General features: G+C 39.6%; 1 protein-coding gene across 1 annotated transcript in view; it reads right to left on the bottom strand.

Moving 5' to 3' along the window:
* Positions 1 to 22,926, bottom strand: part of LOC311590804 (vomeronasal type-2 receptor 116-like) — a gene marked incomplete at both ends in the record, with an annotated part of 37,206 nt that extends 14,280 nt beyond the window's left edge. Inside the window, 2 exons of the mRNA XM_084770063.1 lie at positions 12,100 to 12,275; positions 22,888 to 22,926. Coding sequence (XP_084626189.1) covers positions 12,100 to 12,275; positions 22,888 to 22,926 — 215 coding nt within the window. The remainder of the gene's footprint in view (positions 1 to 12,099; positions 12,276 to 22,887) is intronic.
* Positions 22,927 to 23,215: the final 289 nt, after the last annotated feature.

Raw genomic sequence — 23,215 nt, 5'->3', positions numbered from 1 at the left:
GTTTTTTGGATGTTTCCATAGGCCCATTTAGCCAAAAACTCAGTGAACTCATTTCCAGAAGTTTATGTTTCATTTGGTGGTAAGAAATGTCTAGTTATGGATTTTTATTTCTTGTTATTTGGTGATTCCTCTGAGACTTATTTCATATATATGCATATATATTAAGAAGCCTCTGCTGTATTTTTTTTACATATAAATAAAATGGCCCTTAGTTTTATTTCTTTAAGATGTTGTAAATCCCTGAATGTGGATATCTTAAAAATTGAGCTCCAAATAGGATTAATTCAGTTGCCTTGTACTTGTGATGAATTATGTTTGTGAGTTAGGGACAGTTCTGTTAGTCTCCCAGAAGTTAACTTTCAGTGTTAATAAGCACAAAAAACAAATGTTTCTTTATCAAGATACCAGCTACTAAGAAACTGCTTAATTCAAGAAACTCCAGGTCATTCAACCTGTCTTAACAACAATTGCAATTTCTATAACAATTAATGTTATGTGTATGTTTGTGTGATGTGTATATATTTCTCTATGATGTAATGCGATGTGACTCCTGTGGTGTGTGTGTGTGTGTAGTGTAGTGTATGTACACGTGTGTGTGTGTGTGTGTGTGTGTGTGTGTGTGTGTGTGTGTGAATGCTAGACTGAAAACAATTTCATATTGGGGTCATCATCATCCACCTTATATAATACCAGGATATTTTGTAGCCCATGAGAGGGTGGGAATTCTTTTGCCTCTACTCCTCATTTCACCAAAAAGATCAGGTTTTCACATGTGGAGAGCAAGTGGGTAGAGAGTTGTTTAGTTTCTATGTGTGTGCAGGCTTTTTGTTATTTCCATTGTTGTTGAAGTCCAGCTTTAGTCCATGGTGATCTGATAATATGCAAGGTATTATTTCATTCTTCCTGTATCTGTTGAAGTGTTCTTTGTGATCTAACATATGATCAATTTTGGAGAAGGTTCTGTGAGGTGCTGAAAAGGTATAATCTTTTTGTGTTAGTTGAAAAATTCTGTAGATATATGTTATATCCATTTGATTCATGACATTGGTTAGTGTCCTTATTTCTTGGTTTAGTTTCTGTTTTGTTGACCTATCCTCTGGAGAAAATGGGGTTGTGAAGTCTCCCATTATTAATGTGTGGGGATCGATATGTAGTTTAAGCTTGGTTAATAGTTCTTTTACAAATGTGGGTGTCCTTGTATTGCGGGCATAGATGTTCAGAATTGTGATGCCATCTTGGTTAACTTTACCTTTGATGACTATGAAGTATCCTTTCTCATCCCTTCTGATTAATTTTGGTTGAAAGTCTATTTTATTAGATATTAAAATAGCCGCACCACCTTGCTTCTTGTGTCTGTTTGCTTGGAATATCCTTTTTTTTTTTTTAGCTTTCTACCCTGTGGTGATGTCTATACTTGTGGCTGAGATATGTTTTTTAATGCCAAAGAATCTTGGATCTTGTTTATGCATCCATTCAGTTAGTCTGTATATTTTTATTGAAGAACTGAGACCATTGATGTTGAGAGATACTACTGACCAGTGACTGTTAAGTCCCTTGATTTTGATGTTGGTTGCAGTAGAGTTTTTGAGTGGCTATGTTATTGAAACAGTGCACTTATATATTTCCTGTGTAATTTTAGTTGTAGTTGTCACTTTGTATTGGAAATTTCCTTCTAGTAACTTCAGGAAGGTCGGAATTGTGGATCATTACTGTTTGAATTTTTTTGTCATGGAATATCTTGTTTTCTCCATCAATTGTTATTGAAAGTTTTGATTGGAATAGTAGTCTTGACTGGCATCTATGATCTCTTAGGGTTTTCAGGACCTGTGCCGGGGCTCTTTTGGCTTTTATGGTCTCTGCTGAGAAGTCATGTATAATTCTGATAGCTATGCCATTAAATGTTACTTGGCCTTTCCCCCTTGTAATTTTTAATATTTTTTCTTTATTCTGTACATTTTGTGTTTTGATTATTATGTGGTGGGAGGATCTTTTTCTGGTCTATTCTATTTGGTGTTCTGTAGGCCTCCTGTTTGGTTATATGAATCTCCTTCTTTAAACTGGGGAAAGTTTCTTGAAAATATTTTCTGGGCCTTGGGGCCGTCTTCTCTTTCCTCAATTCCTATTATCCTCAAGTTTTGTCTCTTCATGGTGTTCTTGATTTCTTGGACGCTTTGTGTCAGGATTTTTTCAGATTTCACATTTTCTGTGATGGTTACATCAAATTCTACAGTTGTATCATCTACTCCAGATATTCTTTCCTCCATCTCTTGAATTCTGTTAGAGAAGCTTACCTCTGCATTATTTGCTTTCTTATCTAAATTCTCTCATTCCCAGCTTTCTTCTGTCTGTGCTTTTATCATTGTTTCCATTTTCACTTCAGATCGTGAAGTGTTTTATTGATTTCTCTTATCTGATTGTATTTTCCTAAATTTCTTCCAGTGCCTCTTTAATGCCTTCAGTCTGTTCGGCTGCATCTTCCTGCATTTGTTTACAGATTTTATTCATTTCCTCCAGTATCATCTCCATTACTCAGGATATGAGCTCATTTTCTTGTTCTTCATTTGTGTTTGAGTTCTCAGGGTTGAATTCTTTGGGATAGCTGGGATCTAGAGATGCCATATTGTTTTGGTTTTTATTGTTTGTGTTTTTAAGCTGGCCTTTAGTGATCTTACTGTTTCTCATGTTGGGAGGTAATTTCTGGTGTCCTTCACTTGTCTTTGAGAGCAGTTTGTTGGTGAGTGTCTATAGGTCGAGGGCCCTCATTTGAGATCAGGGAATCCTTCCCTGGATCTGGCAGGCAACCTTGTTTCAGCCCCAAGGGACTTTGCTCCACACCCTGGCCTCCTCAGTGCATGAGCAGAGGCAGGTGCTGGTGCTCTGCAGCCCAAGGATCAGTTTGAGGTAGTGTAGATAAAGCCGGTTATCCTGCCTTTGGCTAGGCTTTGAAAACCTCAAACATCAAAGCTCCCAAATCAAGGGCATCCACATTTGTAAAAGAACTATTACCAAAGCTTAAACCACACATTGATCCCCACACATTAATAGTGGGAGACTTCAACACCCCACTTTCACCAAAGGATAGGTCAGCAAAACAGAAACTAAACTGAGAAATAAAGACACTAACCAATGTCATGAATCAAATGGATCTAACAGATATCTACAGAATTTTTTACCCACACAAAAAGGATTATACCCCATGGATCCTTCTCCAAAATTTATCATATAGTAGGTCACAAAACAAGCCTCAATAGATTCAGAGAGATTGAAATAATATTTTGTACACTATCAGATTATCATGGCCTAATCCTGGACTTCAACAAGACCAGAAAAATCAAAAAGCCTACACATACACATGGAAACTAAACAACTCTTTACTTAATGATACCTGGGTCAGATAAGAAATTAAGGACTTCCTGAAATTCAACAAAAATAAAAGAACAACATACCAAAATCTGCGGGACACATTGAAAGCAGCACTAAGAGGGAAATTCATAGCACTAGGTACCTTTATAAAGATATTGGAAACATCCCATGTAAGCAACTTAATGATACATCTGGAAGTCCTAGAAAAAAAGCAGAAACACCCAAGAGGAGTAGATGTCTGGAAATAATCAAACTCAGAGCTGAAATCAATAAATTACAGCAAAGAGAACAATTCAAAGAATCAACAAAACCGGGAGCTGGTTCTTTGAGAAAATCAACAAGAATGACAAACTGTTAGGCAAACTAACTAAAAGGCAGAGAGACACTATCCAAATCAACAAAATGAGAAATGAAAAGGGAGACATAACAACAGACACTGAAGAAATACAAAGAATCATAAGATCCTACTTTAAAGGCATATATGCCATAAAATTTGAAAATCTAAGTGAAATGGACAATTTTCTTAATCAATTCCACTTGTCAAATTTGAATCAAGATCAGATAAACAAATTAAATAGTCCTATTTCTCCTACAGATATAGAAGTAGTTGTTAATAGTCTCCCAACCAAAAAAAGCCCAGGGCCAGATGGTTTCAGTGAAGAATTCTACCAGACCTTAAAGGTAGAGCTAATATTGATACTCTTCAAGCTACTCCAAAAGATAGAAATGAGTGGAACATTACCAAATTCATTCTATGAGGACACAGTCACATTGATACCTAAAATGCACAGAGACCCAACATAAAAAGAGATTTCTGACCAATTTCTCTAATGAACATTGATGCAAAAATACTCAATAAAATACTTGCACACCGAATACAAGAACATATCAAAGATATAATCCACCATGACGATGTAGGCTTCATTTCAGGTATCCAAGCAAATGTAAATAAAGGTAAGCAGGCTAGAGAGAGTAAGACACAAGGAACATACCTCAACATAATAAAGGCAACTTATAGCAAGCCAGTACCCAACATCAAATTAAATAGAGAGCAATGTAAAGAAATTCCACTATAATCAGGTTCAAGACAAATCTGTCTGCTCTCTCTCTATCCAGTCAATATAGTACTTGAAGTTTTAGCTAGAGCAATAAGACACTGAAAGTGATCAAGCAGATTAAACTTGAAATAAAGAATTCAAAGTATCTCCATTTGCATCTGATATGATAATATACATGGGTGAAGCCCAGAGTCCTAGCAGGGAACTCCTACAGCCAGTAAACACCTTCAGTGAAGTGGATGGATACAAAATAAGTAAAAAAAGCAGTCCTTATTTGTACAAAGGACAAGTGGACTGATAGAGAAATTGTAGAAACACTCCCTTCACAGTATACTCAAATAATATAAAATAACTTGGCGCTACTACCAAAACAAGTGAAAGACCTGTATGTCAAGATCTTCAAGTTACTGAAGAAAACACTGAAGAAGATATCAGAAGATGGAAAAAGATATTCCATGCTGATGGATTGTAAGATTAACAGTAAAATTGGTCATCCTACCAAATATAATCAATATATAATATAATTCAATGCAATGCAATGCAATGTAATGCAATCCTCATCAAAATTCCAACCCAGTGAAAATTCTTCTCAGACATCAAAAGAGCAAAACTCAGTGTTATATGAAAAAGATAAATTCAGGATAGCTATTATAGTCCCAAATAGTAAAAAAAAAAAAACATTTTGGAGTTATCACCATTCTGATTTCAAGGGGTACTACAGAGCAATAGCAATCAAACTTGCATGGTATTGGCACAAAAACAGACATGTTGATCAATGTAATTGAATTGAACACTGAGACAAAAATCCACACACCTATGGACACCTGATTTTTTAATAAGAACCCAGAAATATACAATGAAAAAATCATCTTCAAGAAATGGTGTTGGTCTGACTAGATGTCTGTATGTAGAAGAATGAAATAGATCCATATTTATTATCCAGAGCAAAACTGAAGTCCAAGTGGTTCAAAGCTCTCAAGACAAAACCAGATACAGAACTTAACAGAAGAGAAATTGGAGAGTAGCCTTGGATGTATTAGTAGAGGAGATGACTTTTTGAACAGAACTTGGATGGGCTAGCTCTGGCTCTAAGGCCAACAATCAATAAATGGAACTCGTGAAACTGAAAGGTTTCTGTAAGGCAAAGGAAATTGTCAATATAAAAAAAGATTTTTGGCAACTCCTCATCTGATAGAGGGCTAATATCCAAAATATATAAAGAACTCAAGAATCTGGACATCAGCAGACAAAATATTCTAGTTAAAATAAAGGAGCACAGAGATAAATGGAGAATACTCAAAAAAGGAAACTCAAATGGCTGAGAAGCACTTAAAAGAAGGCTTAACATCCTTAGTCCTCAGGATAACACAAATCAAAATGACTTTGAGATTCCATCAAATGCCTGTCAGAAGGACTAAGGTTAATAATGCAAGTGACTGCTCATGTCATTAAGGATGTGGAGCAAGGGGAACACTCTTTTATTGCTGGTGGGAGTGCAAACTTCTACAGCCATTTTGGGTATCAATGTGGCAGTTCCCTAGAAAACAGGGAATTGAACTACCTCAGATCCAACTGTACCACTCTTGGGCATATATTCAAAGGATACTCCATCCTGTCACAAGGACACTTGCTCTACTATGTTCATAGCAGCTTTATTCATAATATCCAGGAACTTCAAACAATGTAGATGTCTCTCAACTGAAGAATGGGTAAAGAATATGTTTTATATTTATACAATGGAATATTATTCAGCTTTTAGAAAAAGGACATTATGGAATTTTCAGGCAAATAGATGGACCTAGAAATAAGTCATCCCAAGTGAGGTAATTCAGACCTAGAAAGACATACATGATATGTATTCATATATAAATGGATATCAATTGTTAAGTAAATGATAATTATGCTACAACCCAAAGACACAAAGCGGCTAAATAAAAAGGAGGCCTCTAAAGTAGAATGCATAGATGTCCCTGGGAAGGGGAAGTAGAATAGGTTTTATGGATGGATTGTGGATGGTGGGGATGAGAATAGTAGTGGTCAGGCATATGTGGAGGATGGGATGAAGGGGGAGAATATGTGGAGAGATGACTGGAATTGGGGGTACATTTAGGGAGTGATGTGGAAACAGTGCAATAGAAGCTTCCAGGATTCTACAAGTGTGATCCTAGTGAGGGTTTCTAGTAAATGAGGATATGGGGCGTGAACCGTCCATCTTCTGTAACCAGGCAAACATTCCAGTGTTAGGACCGGGACACCAATGACACAAAACCTTCCACCTACAATGTATCCTGCCTGAAAAATTGTGCTGAGGCCAGGGAGAGGCAGAACTTGGGCAACAAATGACTGGTCTGATTTGAGGCCCACACCAGGAGAGGGAACCCATGCTGAACACTGCCTGGATGACCAGGAAACAGACGCTTGATAGCTTAGGGACATAGGCAGAAAAAAATCAATAAACATTCCTAATGATATTCTTCTATATCCACTGATTAGTGTCGAGCTCAGTCATCATCATAGAGGCCTCTGATGGCAGCTGTTGGGAGCAAATGCATAGACCCACAGCCTAACATTAGGCGGAGAGAGAGAGAGCCCAATTTGGAGATCTACATTGGGAGTGCCTCTTGGAGCTCTGGGAACTACATAGAAGAAGGGGATGAAGAATTTTTGGAGACAGAGGGGTTAAGAACACCAGGAGAACACAGTCCACAGCATCAAATAAGCAGGGTTCATAGGGGCTCACAGAAATTAAAGTAGCAATGGCTGAGTGTATATTGGTCTGCACTAGATCCTTTGCATATGTTATGGGTTTCTGGCTCATGTTCTTGTGGGACTACTAATGGTGGGAGTAGGGGTGTCTCTGACTCTTTCATCTGCTCTTAGGACCCCTTTTCTCCTACAGGTTTGCCTTACCCACCCTTGACAGGAGTATTTGTGCCTAGTCCTGTTGTATCTTGCCATGTAGTGTTTGGTTGATAATCCTGAGTGGCCTGCTATTTTCTGAAGGAAAATGGAGGTGTGGATTGGATGGAGAAGGAGTTGGAGTAGGGATGGTAGAAGTGGAGAGATGGAAAACTGAGTTCAATATATTGAAAATAATAAAAGTAAGAAAAACTAATCTAAGAAGGCATAGCTGTCTTAAGTTATAGCAAAATAAGCCAGGTGTGGTGACACATGCCTGTAGTTCTAGTACTCGGAAAGGCAAAGGCAGGTGGATCTCTGTGAGTTCAAGACCAGCCTGGTCTATAAAGCAAATCCATAACAGCCAACTACACAGAGAAAACCTGTCTTAAAAGATCCCCTAACCCCCCAAAAGAGATGCAACAAAATCAACATCAAACAGAACCTATCCAGAAGAGCTGGTGAAGTGTGCTTTATACTCATTAAAGGAAAAAGTCAACAACAGGGCAATACAATCCCAATCACATTCATGTCAAACACAGGATCACCCAACTTCACCACTGAAAGAATACTAGTTTTAAAAGCACAGATCAACCCCAGCACAGAGATGGTTTGTGGTTTTAACACCCCCTTTTCAGCAATAGACCTCTAATACAGGTGAAAATTAGAGGAATTATGAAGTTAAGTGACAGCATTAGTCAGTTCTATCACTACATTTAACACGCCTTGTGCTTTTGTGTACCTCTAGGTAGAAAACATGTGTACCGAAAGTATTGTTTGTCTACTATGTACTCAACTGCCTTCAGTGACCCCCACATAGAACAATACTTTCAAAGTATCTTCAAAATATAAGTATTTTGTTCCTATTATGTTATAAAAATTGAGAATTTTTGAAACACAAAATATATTAGTTTCAAAGCTTTTTTTTTTACATTTCTAGAGATAAGTGATGTAAATAAGGACTCCTTTATGTTTCTACACACTACGTACACAACAATGCAAAACTTAACAGGACAATGGTTGTTCATCTCACTGTGAGCACACAGGCTTAGAGCTTGACATTTTGTCCTCCTCGACACCAAGACACAAACACACTGTGGGCAACTCAAAAGTGGTGGTGGTGCACGCCTTTAATGTCAGCACTCAGGAGGCAGAGGCAGGTGAATCACTGTGAGTTTGAAGCCAGCCTCGTCTACAAAAGCGAGTTTAGGACAGCCAAGGCTACTCTGTCTCAAAAAAAAAATAAAAAAAACCAGGAGAGGTTTGTATCCTCCCCAGACAGTAATATACATGAATTTTCACCAAAAGTATTTACAAACCATGCTGTTTTGCTAGTTCTATTTATAAAGTATCCCTGGCACTTAAGATAAGTTAAAAAGATAATTTCTGCAAAGAGTACCAGTATATTTGTTTGGGTGATTCAGAGTTTCTGTGTAGATGATGCTTGCCTTGAAATATCTGTGCCTCTGGGCAGTGGTGGTGCAGGGCTTTAATCTCAGCACTCTGGAGGCAGAGGCAGGTAGATCACTGTGAGTTCGAGTCCAGCCTAGTCTACAAAGTGAGTCTTAGACAGCCAAGGCTACACAGAGAGACACTGTCTAAAAAACCACAAACAATCCCCCCAAAGCACAACAAAACAAAACAAAAAACTAAGCAGTACTGTTGATCTTGGTTCTCTAAGTTCCATCCAGGCAGTTTTAGCCGGGTGTGGTGGTGCACGCCTTTAATACCAGCACTTGGGAGGCAGAGGTAGATGGATCTCTGTGAGTTTGAGGCCAGCCTGGTCTACAAAGAGTCCAGGACAGCTGAGGCTACACAGAGAGACCCTGTCTCAAACAACAAAAACAAACAAACAAACAAACAAACAAACAAACCAAAATGAAATGTTTGTCCCTCCGAAATGCTTCCATTAAAGGCATGCACTACCCTGATGCCCAGAAAGACATTTGGGTTTGGTAGCACAGGGTTTGTTATAAGATGTACAATTAAAATGATTAAAGTTGAAAAGAAGGGTATGTTACTGTAATCAATCATTGCACAATTCACATAGGATGAATTATCATCTTCTACCTCACAAACAGACATTGATGTCATGATCATAAATGAATGTGTACAAATATTACTGATAGTATTACTGATATGGAAATGCAAAACTTAAAGTAATTAGTGTAAATATTTTTTTAACAAAACTGAAAAGAAATGCCATTTTTGAAAATATGGCTTTGAAAAAAATATGGCTTTGATAACTGATAAATACACCTTGTACAACTAAAAGTTTATGTCATTTTATATATTCAGCACGAACTATAATAAATATTTACAACAAATATTGCATCATAAAGTGTTTTTCAATAACCAATAAGCAGATACTATGTCCTTTAATTTGAAAAATAGTGAAAAAGGGGGGCTGGAGAGATGGCTCATCGGTTAAGAGCACAGACTACTCTTCCAGAGATCCTGAGTTCAATTCCCAGCAACCACATGGTGGCTCACAACCAATTATAATGTGATTGGATTCCCTTTTTTTGCCCTGCTAGTGTACATGTAGCCAGATCCCTGAATACTAATAATAAATCAATAAATCTTTAAAAAACAACAAATAATGCAAAATACACACAGAAAAAGAAAAATATTAAAATCTGACCTTATATATTCTTTAATACAAAAATAATTTCAAGTTATTAATATACAAATAGATACATAATTGGTAAAATGACTAAGTCAGTCCTATTTTTAAGTTAACTTGAAGGAAAATCATTCTCCTACACAGGGAGAGAAGTGCCTGTCATTATTATTTTGCAGGGAAGTTAACCACTATGCATAAAGATCCTATAGTGCAGATACATGTGGTCTTGTAAATTAATCCACTTTAATTAGAAGGTAGTCATAGTTTGCATATTCTGAGCCTATCAAGTATTCACTTACCGTCTTCATAATTTTGACAACAAGAAAGTAAAATCCAATTAGAAAATTAGACAAGACAAAATTAATGTCAGAGAATATAATGCTAGATGTGCTAATACTTATAATATTTTACATTTATGGTAATTAAGATAAATATACTTATGAAGTTACAAATAGAATCTGAGGAAACTTAACCAATGAAAGAACAATTCCTCTTTCAAATTACAGGTAAAGTCTCTTACATTTGTGTGAAAAACTTTATCAAAAGTGTGAAATCGCTTGTGAGCCTTGAAGAGTATAATATACTTGAATGTGTCCCACTTTTTATAAAAAGTATGATTTGAAATGTGTTGCCTTAATCAGAGATGTTAATTGTTGATTGCTTTTATAATTTTAACTATTTTAGCTTCATTTCTAACTTCATAAGGTATTAAGTCACACTTGCGCAGCACTCTCTTGCTGTACATATTAGACAAGCCAGCCCCGGGGAGATCATGTAATTACAAGTGTGATCTTAGCAGACACGGGGATGCTGCTGTACACCCTGAAGAGGAACTCAGGCTGATGCACAGCGGTTCCTGGACTGTTGAGATTGGAAAGGAGAGGAGGTGAGGGACGAGGACAGTATCTGCTGTGAAGCAGACCAGTCTCCTTAGCATACAAGGTGCAAATGTCTGGTAGACCATACAGCTTTGCAATCTTATCTAAAGTAAGCAATGATCCCTGAGGACAGTAGACTATTTTATCGGGATACCAAATTTTAAATTTCCCATGCTGCCTTTGTAGGTCCATTTTAGACTAAACCTATTACAATATCCTTAATGTCAAATGACATTCTAACTGGAACATTTTTCCCCTTCCACTTCTGAACTGATTACTTACTCCACAGCCACTTTTCAGCAGACACAGTAACACCACACTGACAGTGATCCATTCCCCCTCCTATGCTTATTTTAGGTGACTTTCCATCCATTGTTTCCAACCTAATGCCAGAATATGCGTTACCATGTTCTGTTTTGAGTTCAGACTTGAGTCCAAGCTGCATTTCTCATTTTCAGATACTTATTGTGCAGTTGCCTACAGCAGCTGTGGGCATATCTGCCTGAGATAAAATACACCTGACATCCTTTAAGCACTAACATGCATGATTGTTTCTCATTGGTAGGACCTAAGAAACTCAAATAGACTTGTCTGACACCATGTCTCAATCTTGTATCATTGAGAATGCCCAGAAACATCTTTGAGAGGCAGCATCACAGTCACTGTGTGCACAGGAACACATTCATGACAGTGAATAACAACAACTGGATATATATTCAGGAAAACAGGTAAAATGGCAAGTTATCAGAGAATATAAATATTAAAAATCAGATAAAATAATCAGAGACAGATGAAGGTATTTTTGAAGCATAATAAAGGTCCCAATTCCTACTTCTGACATTCCTGCTCCTAAGCAAACACAGACATTATTTGTCACTTCAGCCTCACACAAAGATATCGCTGGTCACTAATTCAGTAGCATTATGTCTCTTTCCAGGAGCACAGCTAGATTTCTAGAATCCCATCAATCTTCTATTATATAATCTTTCTCCTGTAAAGCTAACACTGAAAACATCAACACTCTGAGGAGTTATAGGCATGGGAAAGAATATGGGGAAATGCCCAGTCTGTAGTGGAAAATAAAATGAATAAAACCCAGAATTCTTCTTGTCCTTTGAAAGTAACAGATGAGCCACAGCACTGCATAAAGATACTGGAATGGAAGAGAGGAGATGAGTTAATGGGGTAAAGACTTGGGATAATGCTTCAATCTGTGCTTTCCCAGGGGCACATGAATGCCAAATATTGAAAAGGAATACATGGATAAAAGACTTACTCGATCATAAAATCTCTGGTAAATTTAGTGATTCTCCAATCAATTGTTCTGTTGAGTGGGTAGGCAGTAAAAGTAGGGAAAAATCCGGCGATCACCACATCTCCTTTACTGTTTAAATGGTAATTTATTCTGACCAAGCACTCACTGCTGCTGTAGGAGCACACAAGAATTGGAACCTGCAGAAAGCAAGAGACAAAAAGCCATGAGAACAGCATGCTAACAAAGTATCTGCCCATCTGTGAGCATGATAAGGTGAACTCTGCAGTGCCCAGCACACATACACGTGGCTCACGTGTGTGTGTGTGCATGTTTGTTTGTAATTTTATTGGTGACTGAAGATATCCCTTGAATCATGCCCTGCTTTTTCTGACAAGACTCCTCATTCCTCCATGGAATTGTTCAATGCTTTATTCCCACAAGCTTTGATTCTGAGGCCTTGCATTCAGATTAAACAAAATTTATTGATTAAAAAAATATTATTTTAGGATCTTCTTCTGCCACAGGCAGTATGATTTCATCTGAGACTACAGAGATCCAGCCCCAGGGCATGAAATCCTTGGTGGATACATCCACAAATTTGAACCAAGGGACAACTCATGGAAAAGCCATTTATGATATTACAAACATGTCACACCAGATGATGTCATGGTAGATGAAAGGGAAGAAGGCCAAAAAAAGGCCTATGCCAGGCCTGACCAAGTCTCAACAGCAGACACCATGCTCTGTAGAACGGGAGACTATCAATCTCAGCCTTGCTTTCCTGGGTCTCCATGAGTCATAGAATGTTCCTTTTCCTACAGATGGATGTCTGAATGCCAATATTATGTCCATCTCTGCTCTGAACAGTTTGTGTCTCTTTATAATGTACCTAATAGTTCTGCAGATTTGATTTCCAAAATGATCTGCTTAATGTCATTGTGGAAATCAGGTTTCCTGTGTAAATCTGAAGTCTGAATTTCTGTAATACTCTTTTATCCACATGCATCAATGAATTGACATTTTGTCATGATATGCCCAATCCTAAAGCATTGGGTCCACCCACTAATATCCTGAGCACATGGTGTCCTTATGGGAGAAAGGCAAAGTAGAAGGACCCAGAGGGTCCTAGAAGCCTACAAGTAGAACATTATGATAGGAAGATTTGGGTCCAGGGGTCCCGCTCAAACTAAGGCACCAGCCAAGGACAATACAGGCGGTAAACCTTAAGCCCCTACCCAGATCTAGACAATGGACAGAACACTCTCCACAGTAGAGTGGAGAGTGGGATATGACTTTCTCACATACTCTGGTGCCTCACCTTTGACCATGTCCCCTGGACGGGGAGACCTGGTGGCAATCAGAGGAAGGACAGCAAGTTACCAAGAAGAGACTTGATACCCTATGATCATATAGAGGGGGAGGTAATCCCCCTCAGGAACAGTCATAGGGGAGGGTAATAAGGGGAAATTGGGAGGGAGGGAAGAATGGGAGGATACAAGGGATGGGATAACCATTGAGATGTAACAAGAATAAATTAATAAAGGAGAAAAAATGTAAAAATAAATAAATTAATTAATTAAAAAAAAAAGAAATCTAACCGCGTGTGTAAGTGTGTGAGTGTGTGTGTGTGTGTGTGTGTGTGTGTGTGTGTGTGTGTGTGTGTGTACATGTGTGTGAATGCTTTCAGGAGAGAAGGGCTCTGATTCCAAAAGCAAAGGGATGTGTTTAATCATGGCTCTAATGTTTCAGGCATGGTTCCATTCTGCATATTAATGCAAAGGTGCCCACAGTGGAAGCTATGCCCAACACAGAGTGTGAATCACTGTGCATTAATGGCTTCTCTTAGATAGCAATGAATCAACATTACTGGTCTTGGACACAGGTCAATTTCACTAGTCTTTCTGTGCTACTCTAGCTTAACGGTCTGTGTGCAGAATTTCCTCCTCCCACCCTACCTGCACTCCCTGGGTTCAGAATAGCTTGAATAGGATGACATCACCCCTAACAGTTGTCCACTTTTTTGGTGAATTTTTGACATTCTATCTTAGGTAAAATGAATTAACAAAATTCGTTTGAATTGCATTTTACTAATAGCTAAGGATGATGATTTTATTTTAGAGATTTTTTTAGCCATTTCTTTCTTCTTTTTTATAATGCTCAGTACAGGTCCCAGGCCCACTTCATTGATTAGATCATTTTTATTTTGACTCATTGACTCTTGAGTCCTTTTATACACTGGATATTAAACTTTCTGTCAGATGCATAGCTGGCAAAGATTCCCTGCCAGTCTGTGGGCCTTCATTTTTTCTCATTTGATTGATTCTTTAGATATGTATAAATTCAGCTTGATAAAATACCATTAGTGACTGGGACACAGCCAGTGAAATAGCAGAGCAGCAGAGGAGGCCCTTGGAAAACATAGGGAAGAGCACAGGAACTGCAGACACAAGCAACAGCAACAGAATACAAAAGATGGAAGCGAGAATCTCAAGTGTCGAAGACGTGGTTTAAGTTATCAATACACCAATCAAAAAGTGTTAAAACTGAAAAGTTTATGAAATAAAAAATGCAAGAAATCTGGGACACTATGAAAAGACCAACCATAATAGGATAAAAAAAGAAGACTCACTTGGTCATGGTGAGTTCCATCTTTGATGTGTTTTTTGATTCAGTTTGTCAGTATTTAAGTGAGTATTTTTGCATCAATGTTCATAACAGAAATTGGCCTGAAGTTCTCTTTCTTTGTTGGGTCTTTGGTTTAGGTATCATTGTTGCTATGGCTCCATAGAACAGTTCTATAATGTTCCTTCCATTTCTATTTTGTGGAGTAGTTTGAAGAGTATTGTCATTACCCCTTCTTTTAACATCTGGTAGAATTCTGTGTTGAAACTGTCTGGCCCTGGGATTTTTTTGTTTGGGAGACTTTTGATGAATGCTTCTTATTATCCTTAGATTTTGTCTTTTCATGTTGTCCTTGATTTCTTAATGTTTCACGTCACAATTTTTTTAGATTTAGATTTAACATTTTCTTTGATGCTTGCATTAAATTATTTCAATGTCTCTTCTGTACCTGCTATTCTTTCCTCTATCTCTTGTATTCTGTTGGTGATGGTTACCTCTGCAGTTCCTGTTTTTTTTCTAAGTTCTCTCTTTCCAGTCTTTCCTCAGTTTCTGCATTTATCATTGTTACCATTTTCATCTTCAGATCTTGAACCATTTTATTGATTTCCTTCACATGATTACTTGCTTATACCTGAATTTCTTTGAGTAATTTCTTCATTTCCTATCTATCAGCCTCTATCATGGCCTCTCTAAGGTTCCCAATTTGTTTGACTGTATCTTCCTGATTTGTTTATGGATTTTATTTGTTTCATCCATTACCATCTTCATTTGTAAGGATTTGAGGACATTTTCTTGTGTTTTACTTTCCAGCGATGATCGCTTTGGGATAACTGGTTGCAGCCTTTGCAATGATGAGATAGCAGATATTAGAATTTCCAGCAATACTTTATAAATACACACACAGACACATGCATACAAATGTACCTATACACACAGATACATAGGTATACATAATCATGAATTTGTTGTGCATAGATTGACTTAAAGCTACTTTGGGTGTATGTCTGTGTTCAAGTTCAGATGTGTGTCCACATTTATATGGCTAGGGAGGTTAGATTTTTTTCCCTGCTAAATACAGCATTGACTTTATATAGCTTTATTATTTTTTAATTGGATATATGAATCACCTGGATAATGGAACCAGCCAGAGCACTGCCATTAGAGCCACAGTTAGGTGAGGTCACTTGGACATTTCCCATTTCTGAGTCTCAGCAGGGAGAACACAGTTGAGGAATGAGATTGAAGATGACATCAGATGATGGAAAGTTCTCCCTTGTTTGTGGATTGGGAGAATTAACATAGTAAAAATGGCCATCTTACCAAAATCAATTTACAGATTCACTGCAATCCCTATCAAAATACACAATTTTTGAAGACATTGAAAAATAAATTCTCAACTTCATATGGAAAAACAAAAAAAACATAATATCTCAAAGAATTCTGTACAACAAAAGATCCCATGGAGGAATTTCCATACATGATCACAAGCTGTACTATAGAGCAACAGTATAAAACCGAATGGTACTGGCAGAGCAATAGGCTGGTTGATCAATGGAATCAAATTGAAGACCTAGAAATGAATCCACACTCATACGGTCATTTGATTTTTGACAAAGAAGCCAAATCTATTCAATGGAAAAAGGATAGCATCTTCAATAAATGGTGCTGGTTGAACTGGATGTCTACATGGAGAAAAATCCATTGAGATTGATATTTATCACCATGCACAAAACTCAAGTCCAGATGGATTAAAGATCTCAGCACAAAACCAGAGACACTAAATCAGTTAGAAGAAAAAGTGTGGAAGAGCCAATAGAACACATTGGCACAGGAGACAGCTTCCTGAGCAGAACACCAACAGCCCAGGCCTTAAAGTCAACAATTAATAAATGGGACCTCATGAGGCTGAGAAGCTTCTGTAAGACAGAAACACTATCAACACAACAAAGTAACAGTCCACAGACTGGGAAGATATCTTCACCAACCCTACATCTGACAAATGTCTATAATTTAGAATATATAAAGAATTCAAGAAATTAAACACCATCAAACCAAATAACCCAATTGAAAAATGGGGCTCATAACTAAACAGAGAATTCACTACAGAGGAATAGTGAATGGTGGAAAAACACTTATATAAATGGTCAACGTCTTTAGTCATCAAAGAAATGTAAATCAAAACGATCTTAAATTCCATTTTACACACATCAGAATGGCTAAGACAAAAAATTCATGTGAAAGCACATGCTGGCGAGGATGTGGAGAAAGGGGAACACTCCTTCATTACTGGTGGGAATGCTAACTTGTACAATCACTTTGGAAATCTATCTGGTGCTTTCTGAGAAAACTGGGAATGGAGCTTCCTCAAGACCTAGCTATTCCACTCCATGGAATACACTCAGAAGATTCTCAGCCATGGTCACGACCGTCTTATTCATAATAGCCAGAACCTGGAAACAACCTAAATGTCCCTCAGTAGAAGAATGGATAAAGAAACTGTGGTACATTTACACTATGGAATACTACTCAGCTATTAAAAACAATAAATTCCTGAAATTTGTGGACAAACGGGTGGAACTAGAGATGATCATAATGAGTGAGTTAACAGAGAAGCAGAAAGATTCACATGGTATATACTCACTTATAATTGGACACTAGCCCAAAAGTCGTGTCCCACGAAAGTCTTCACCTACCAGGAGATTGGGATAGATAGATGTGGGGACCTCCTGAAAGGCTGTAGGTGATAGAAGAATGGGAGAATGGAGAAATAGAAGGATCCAGAGGGACTGAGAAACCTACAAGAATAGCATCATGATGGGCAGATCTGGGCCCAGGGGTCCTGCTCAAACTACTGCACCAACCAAGGACAATATATGCAGTAAACATCAAATTACTACTCAGATCTAGCCAATGGAAGGACATTCTCCACAGCTGAGTGGAGAGTGGCGATTGACTCTGACATAAACTCTGGTGCCCCATATATGACCACTTCTCCGTGGAGGGAAGGCCTGATGGCATTAAGAGAAATAATAAAGAGACTATAAACATGGGTCTTGATAGCCATGACCATATAATTGGGGTGGAGTTCCCCCTCAGTCACAAACATAGTAGAGGGCTATAGGGTGAAAGCAGGAGGGAGGGAGGAACAGAAGGGTACAAGGTATGGGATAACAATTGCGTTGTAATCTGAACAAATTACTTAAATAAAATTTAAAAAGAGCAGTAACATGGATTGCAGAGGAAATCTCCTTTCTTCACACCCCAAATCATGTATCATTGGGGTAGTGAGGAACAGCCAATACATTGACCACATCAAGCTTGAACAGTCTCAGTGACAGATGTGAGAAAGCAGAAGCTGTCTGTCTGCAGTCACGTATTCAGTGTCTCCACCCCGGAGGCCTTCTCAGGTGTCTGGAATGGAGAGAAGCTGATGTTAATCTTGGTGGTCAGCAGATTGACAGGACACCTGGTCCAGGAAGTGAGAACAAACAGACAGTTAGATTTGACTCCAGAACGAAGCCACCTCAGGATGGAGCGTTTCAGCAGAATTCCAGGAATCCAAAGGTCATATACTAGACAGGATATCATGTGTTCTCTGGTGGGCTGATGTCTCTACTTCTGGAAAATAAGGGTCAGGGCTGTGCTTAGTCCTCCTCCTTCAGTAGAACCTGTCTCTAACACAGGGACTCTCTGCCTAGGGAGTCACTGATTTCAAATAACTTTACTGTCTGCCTCTCATCTCACCCTATGGTGCATTTTGGAGAGGTAATCCTGCATGGATTGTCCTTAATCCTGGGTATTAAATACAATGTTCTCATATGGAGAAAGTTAGTGTCCTAAATCCCTAACCCACATCTGCCAAACTCACATGTCCCTTCCTGCCATCGTTCCAGCATGTTCTTTCTCTGTACTCTTTACCAGTCAGATCTGCCTCTGAAAACATCTACCTTGGAGGGCTGGTGTGATGGCTCAATGATTAAGAGCCTTCTATAAGGCTTGCTCTATAAGGATGCTCTTATAGAAGACCCGAGTTCAATTCTCAGCACACACACAGCAGCTCACAACCATCTGTAACATGAGGTTCAGGAGATCCAGTGCCCCCTTCTGGTTACTGTGGATATCAGACGTGCTTGTTGTGTACAGATACCTATGCAGTGAAGAATAACTACTTAACTGAGGTTGTAGTACAGATACCATAGCCTTCCACAGACCAGGATTTCCCCTTCACCATTCTGACATCACATGTGACTTTATTCTGTTTGCTTTGGATGGTCCAGAGACCCTGATTATATCCTCCTCAGATATTCATTTCCATCTAGGGGCAAACTTCAACCTCTCCTGACATGCAGCTTCCCACCCACCTGCACAGTACTCTTGGTTACCTATGGTAAGTCTCAGTCATACTCCCAAGAGCTCTTTATCCTAAACATCTCTACTAATAATGGTGGAATCTATATATGCCTAGGCTCTAACTCTGTCAATGACCTCAATGGTGCCACAGTCAAGAAATACAGTCCTGGAAAGTGGATCTATGAAATAACAGCACTGAGCTTTGGGGTGAATCCTTATGAATTGAGAAGTAAATTACCAACTGACGCTCACGGAAAAAAAATTTTTACAAAAACTCTCATGAGATTCCAGCTCCATTTCTTCATTTCTTTCTTCTCTCTCTGTATCTCTGATTTCTTCTGGTTAATCTTGGATTGGTCTTCAATATGAGTGGGGGTATTTTTCCAAGTAGGAGGACTCATCCACTGGGAACAATGTACTTTAGCTCAAGTAGGGTTTTCTTTCAGTCACTCATTCATGCCTTCCTGTCCCCTTTATTTGCTTTCATGTTTTTTTGTTCTTGAAGACACAGAAGGACCAATCAGAGCCTTGAACCTTGTTCACACTCTTTTACCACACATGCTCACAGCTCCTGACTTGTCTCAGGTGTTCATTGGCATCTGTTCTGATTCAATTGGAGCTGGAAGAGGGAGGTGATGTATGTGCCTGGGAAGCTTGTCCTGAGTCAGGACGAAAGCAGGGTTTTGGTTATGCTGTTTCAGTTACTTCTCACAATGTCAGTGGTGGACATCACTGGGAAGTGGGACTAGTGAAACCCGGTGTAGATGCTGTTATCTGTGTCCTAACTCTGAGGGTCTGGCTGTGAAGGACTGTGGACACCAGTGCTTGTGATCGCTGCAGGGAACAGAGAGCGACATTTACTTGGAGAATGGGGAACTACTTTTGCAGTCTTCCAGTGGACAACGAGGCTTTAACAGTCTGAAACAATGTTGTAGTTAGCCAATTTGACACAGCACAGAGTTGCTTTGGGGGAAAAGTGTTTCAGTTGGATAACTTCCTAATGAGGTTGGATTGTGGACAGGTCTGGGAGGGGTTGTCTTAATTGATGCAGGAGGGGCCAGGCCTCTGTGGACAGCACTGTCCCTATGCAGATTGTCCCTGGTTACATAAGAGATAGCTATCTAGGTATGAGCCAGCCAGCCAGCCAGCGGATTAGCCAGCCGGAATCCTGTTTTCTGTCTTGATTTCTTTCAGTGCTACAAAATGATCCAGACCCAGATACCTAGAACAGTGTGAAGGAAGAGCAGAGGACACAGACCCTTGAATCAATGTTCTATGTAGTCATGAGCAGATGCCCCTAAGCACACGGTGGGCAAAGAAAAGGAAGGATTTGGGTGCTAAAGATGGGCCTTCAAATGAAGGTACAGTCCCTCTGTTAGTCCCCTCGCCTTCGAAAGCATAGCCAATGTCCTAGAAATTTTCTTTGAAATTTTCTGAGCATAAGGGTCTCCATCCTCTGCATGAACTCTTATTCCACCTTTAGTCCAGGACTTTCCAGGAAAAATATGGAACTTTGTCTAGATCCACACCATATTAGATGGAAATTGAATGTCTGGAGTGCACAGTAGGCAGGATGACAGGGCATATCTCACACCTGTGCTGAAAGGACCAGTGCAGGTCACATTTGACTTGAGGACCGCGCCCACTGTTGGCCTAGACATTGCAGTTCTCACAGTGATCTCCAGGGAGCAATATCAGTACACACACTCAACACTCAGAAAATTGTTTCCCTGAGCCATGACCTTGCCAGGAAACTGGTATCCGTCCTGTCCCTACTAACCTGGAGCTCCCTCCCAAGTCCTGGCTCAGTTTCTTTCATCTGAGAACAACCCTGTCTGAGGAACATTAAAGTGCCCCCTCCCCAGCATCTTCCAAGGGCAATACAGGATTTATTCAGTGGAATCACTTAGAACGAGGACAGTGGTGACCTAGAAAGATTAGAAAGAACCTAGGCTCCCCCAACACACAGCTCAGCTAACACACAATGCGGGAAGGTTGCCTTGAAACCCTCCATAGGAAGAGGGAGCCCACAATTCTTTCCAGGACACACTGACAACCTCTTCCCTAACGCTGAGCAAGTGAAACTCCTCACACAAATGCTCCTGGGCTTCTCTCCTGGCTCAGGAATTTGGCTAGTGACATTAGTAATAAAAGGTTGATCTTCATCCCTGGTCATTACTTAGCTGGTGTCTGTCAAGACCTCAGAGGTATCTCTGTCACTTTCCTGCTGGGAAATCTCACATTCCAAGAGCAATGGAGACCCAGGGCAGACTGGGTGCTCTGCTTTGTCTCTGTGTCACAAGGACACACAGACATGATAGCATTTCCTTCTTTGATATTGACAGACCCAAGGCCAGGACATGGCAGATATCAGCCCTGGGATGAGCTGTTGTTCTCTGAGGTCACGGGGATGCTCATCAGCCTTGTTGCTCAATGTGTTGCTTGGGGGAGAAAGGCAAAGAGAAAAGTTGAGAAGGATGCAGAGGCAGCACTGAGAGTGGAAGGGACAGAGTAGCTCCTTGGACAAAGACCCCACCACTCACAGTCCGTGGGATTCTCTGAAGTGCTTCTGCCTAAAAAGACAATCAGTTCAGGGATCAGAAGGACAGAAGAGGCTGTGGGCCTTGCAGAAGCTGAAGCTCTTCTCCTCAGGGGACGTCACATGAGAAGTCTGGTGGTGGTTTCCTCCATGCTTTCCTTCAAAGAGAACTTCTGGCAGGGGATCCTGCTCATGGGTAAGTGTCCCCAATCCCTCACAATGTGTGGGTGGAGGAGAATTACAAGTCAGTCTTGAGTTGTCTAAAGAGGACAGGAGCCCAAAATGAGATTTGGGGTTTCTTCTTGACATTATAGGGCAAAAGATACAGTGAGGGAATGATTCAGCTTCCTAAAGCTCTCTGGGGACAGGTAGTGATGAGGAGAGAAGAGCCCCAATGCTCTCTACTCAAACCAAATCATGTTGGCTGCTCTTTTGTGAAGATTGATGTTCCCAATCATGACTAGAGGACCCTCCAAATAGAAATCAAACTGCAGTGTCCAGCGAAATGGCTCAGTGTGTGGAGACCATGGCAACCTGAATTCAGTCGTCAGCTCCCACACTTTAGATGAGAGAACAGACTCATGCAGGCTCCTCTCAGCCCTTTACATATTTGCTGTGGCATGCACTCCCATGTGCATATATTGAGATGTGAGCCTTCACAAACCCACACATATGATACATAAGTAATATGAGAATATTTAATTTATCCTTGAGCATAATTATTTGTTGTTAGCTACAAACCTGGCAACTATGTAGATTAACCCATGGACACACCCTTCTTTCCTACCTTTGTTCCTTCATTTCTTTTTTTTGTTCCTTCCTTCCTCCCTCCCTCCATTCATGTCCAAGTCTTTTCCAGAAATACAATAATCTTAATGTGGCAGACTAAGCCTTGTCCTCACATAGCCCTGGTCATAGTGGGCCAGATGTCAGAGTATCTGCAAGGTAATATAAGGGGTTGCTTGGTACCACAAAGGAAAAAGAAAAAAATTCAGATAGTGAAGACCTCCTAGAGAAAGAGGTCAGTGAAGCATCCTCACACCAAATATAGGGACACTCAAGGCCAAGCCAGGCAGACACTTGAGCAGAGAATTTCTAAGAGAGGTAAGTTCACAGTGAGAGACTCTGAGGGAATGGTGGTGATATTGCTCACTTCCATTAAGGTGGGAAGTTACACCTCTACCTACCCACTTGAGTGATGATCACACCCACTCAGTGTTGATTGTTTCTCTCTCTTCCCTTTTAGCCTCCCTTTTAAGCTGCTGGCACACAACAACCACTACCCAAATGAGCATTACTTTCGTGCCATTTCCTGTGTTTGAAGGAACAAACGTCATTCTCCAAGTTATAAATCTTCCAGACACTCATACATCCTTTGTTTGGTTAAAAGAGATAAGAGAAAAGAGTCATGAGATTGTATTGTATGCAGTGAATGCTAAAGGAAATATGACGGGGCGTGCATACAGTGGCAGAGAGACAATCTACGGTGACGGATCTCTGCAGATCCGCAATGTCACCCAGAAGGACACAGGATACTATATTCTAGAAGGCTATAATAAGCAAGCAGAACTTGTATCAGTATCACCCATATACCTCTTCGTCTACTGTAAGTGATTCAGCATGGTT

The sequence above is a fragment of the Acomys minous genome (genome assembly GCF_964271855.1).
Source record: "Acomys minous genome assembly, chromosome: 20".
NCBI lineage: Eukaryota > Metazoa > Chordata > Mammalia > Rodentia > Muridae > Acomys > Acomys minous.
This window is presented reverse-complemented; position numbering and strand designations above follow the sequence as displayed.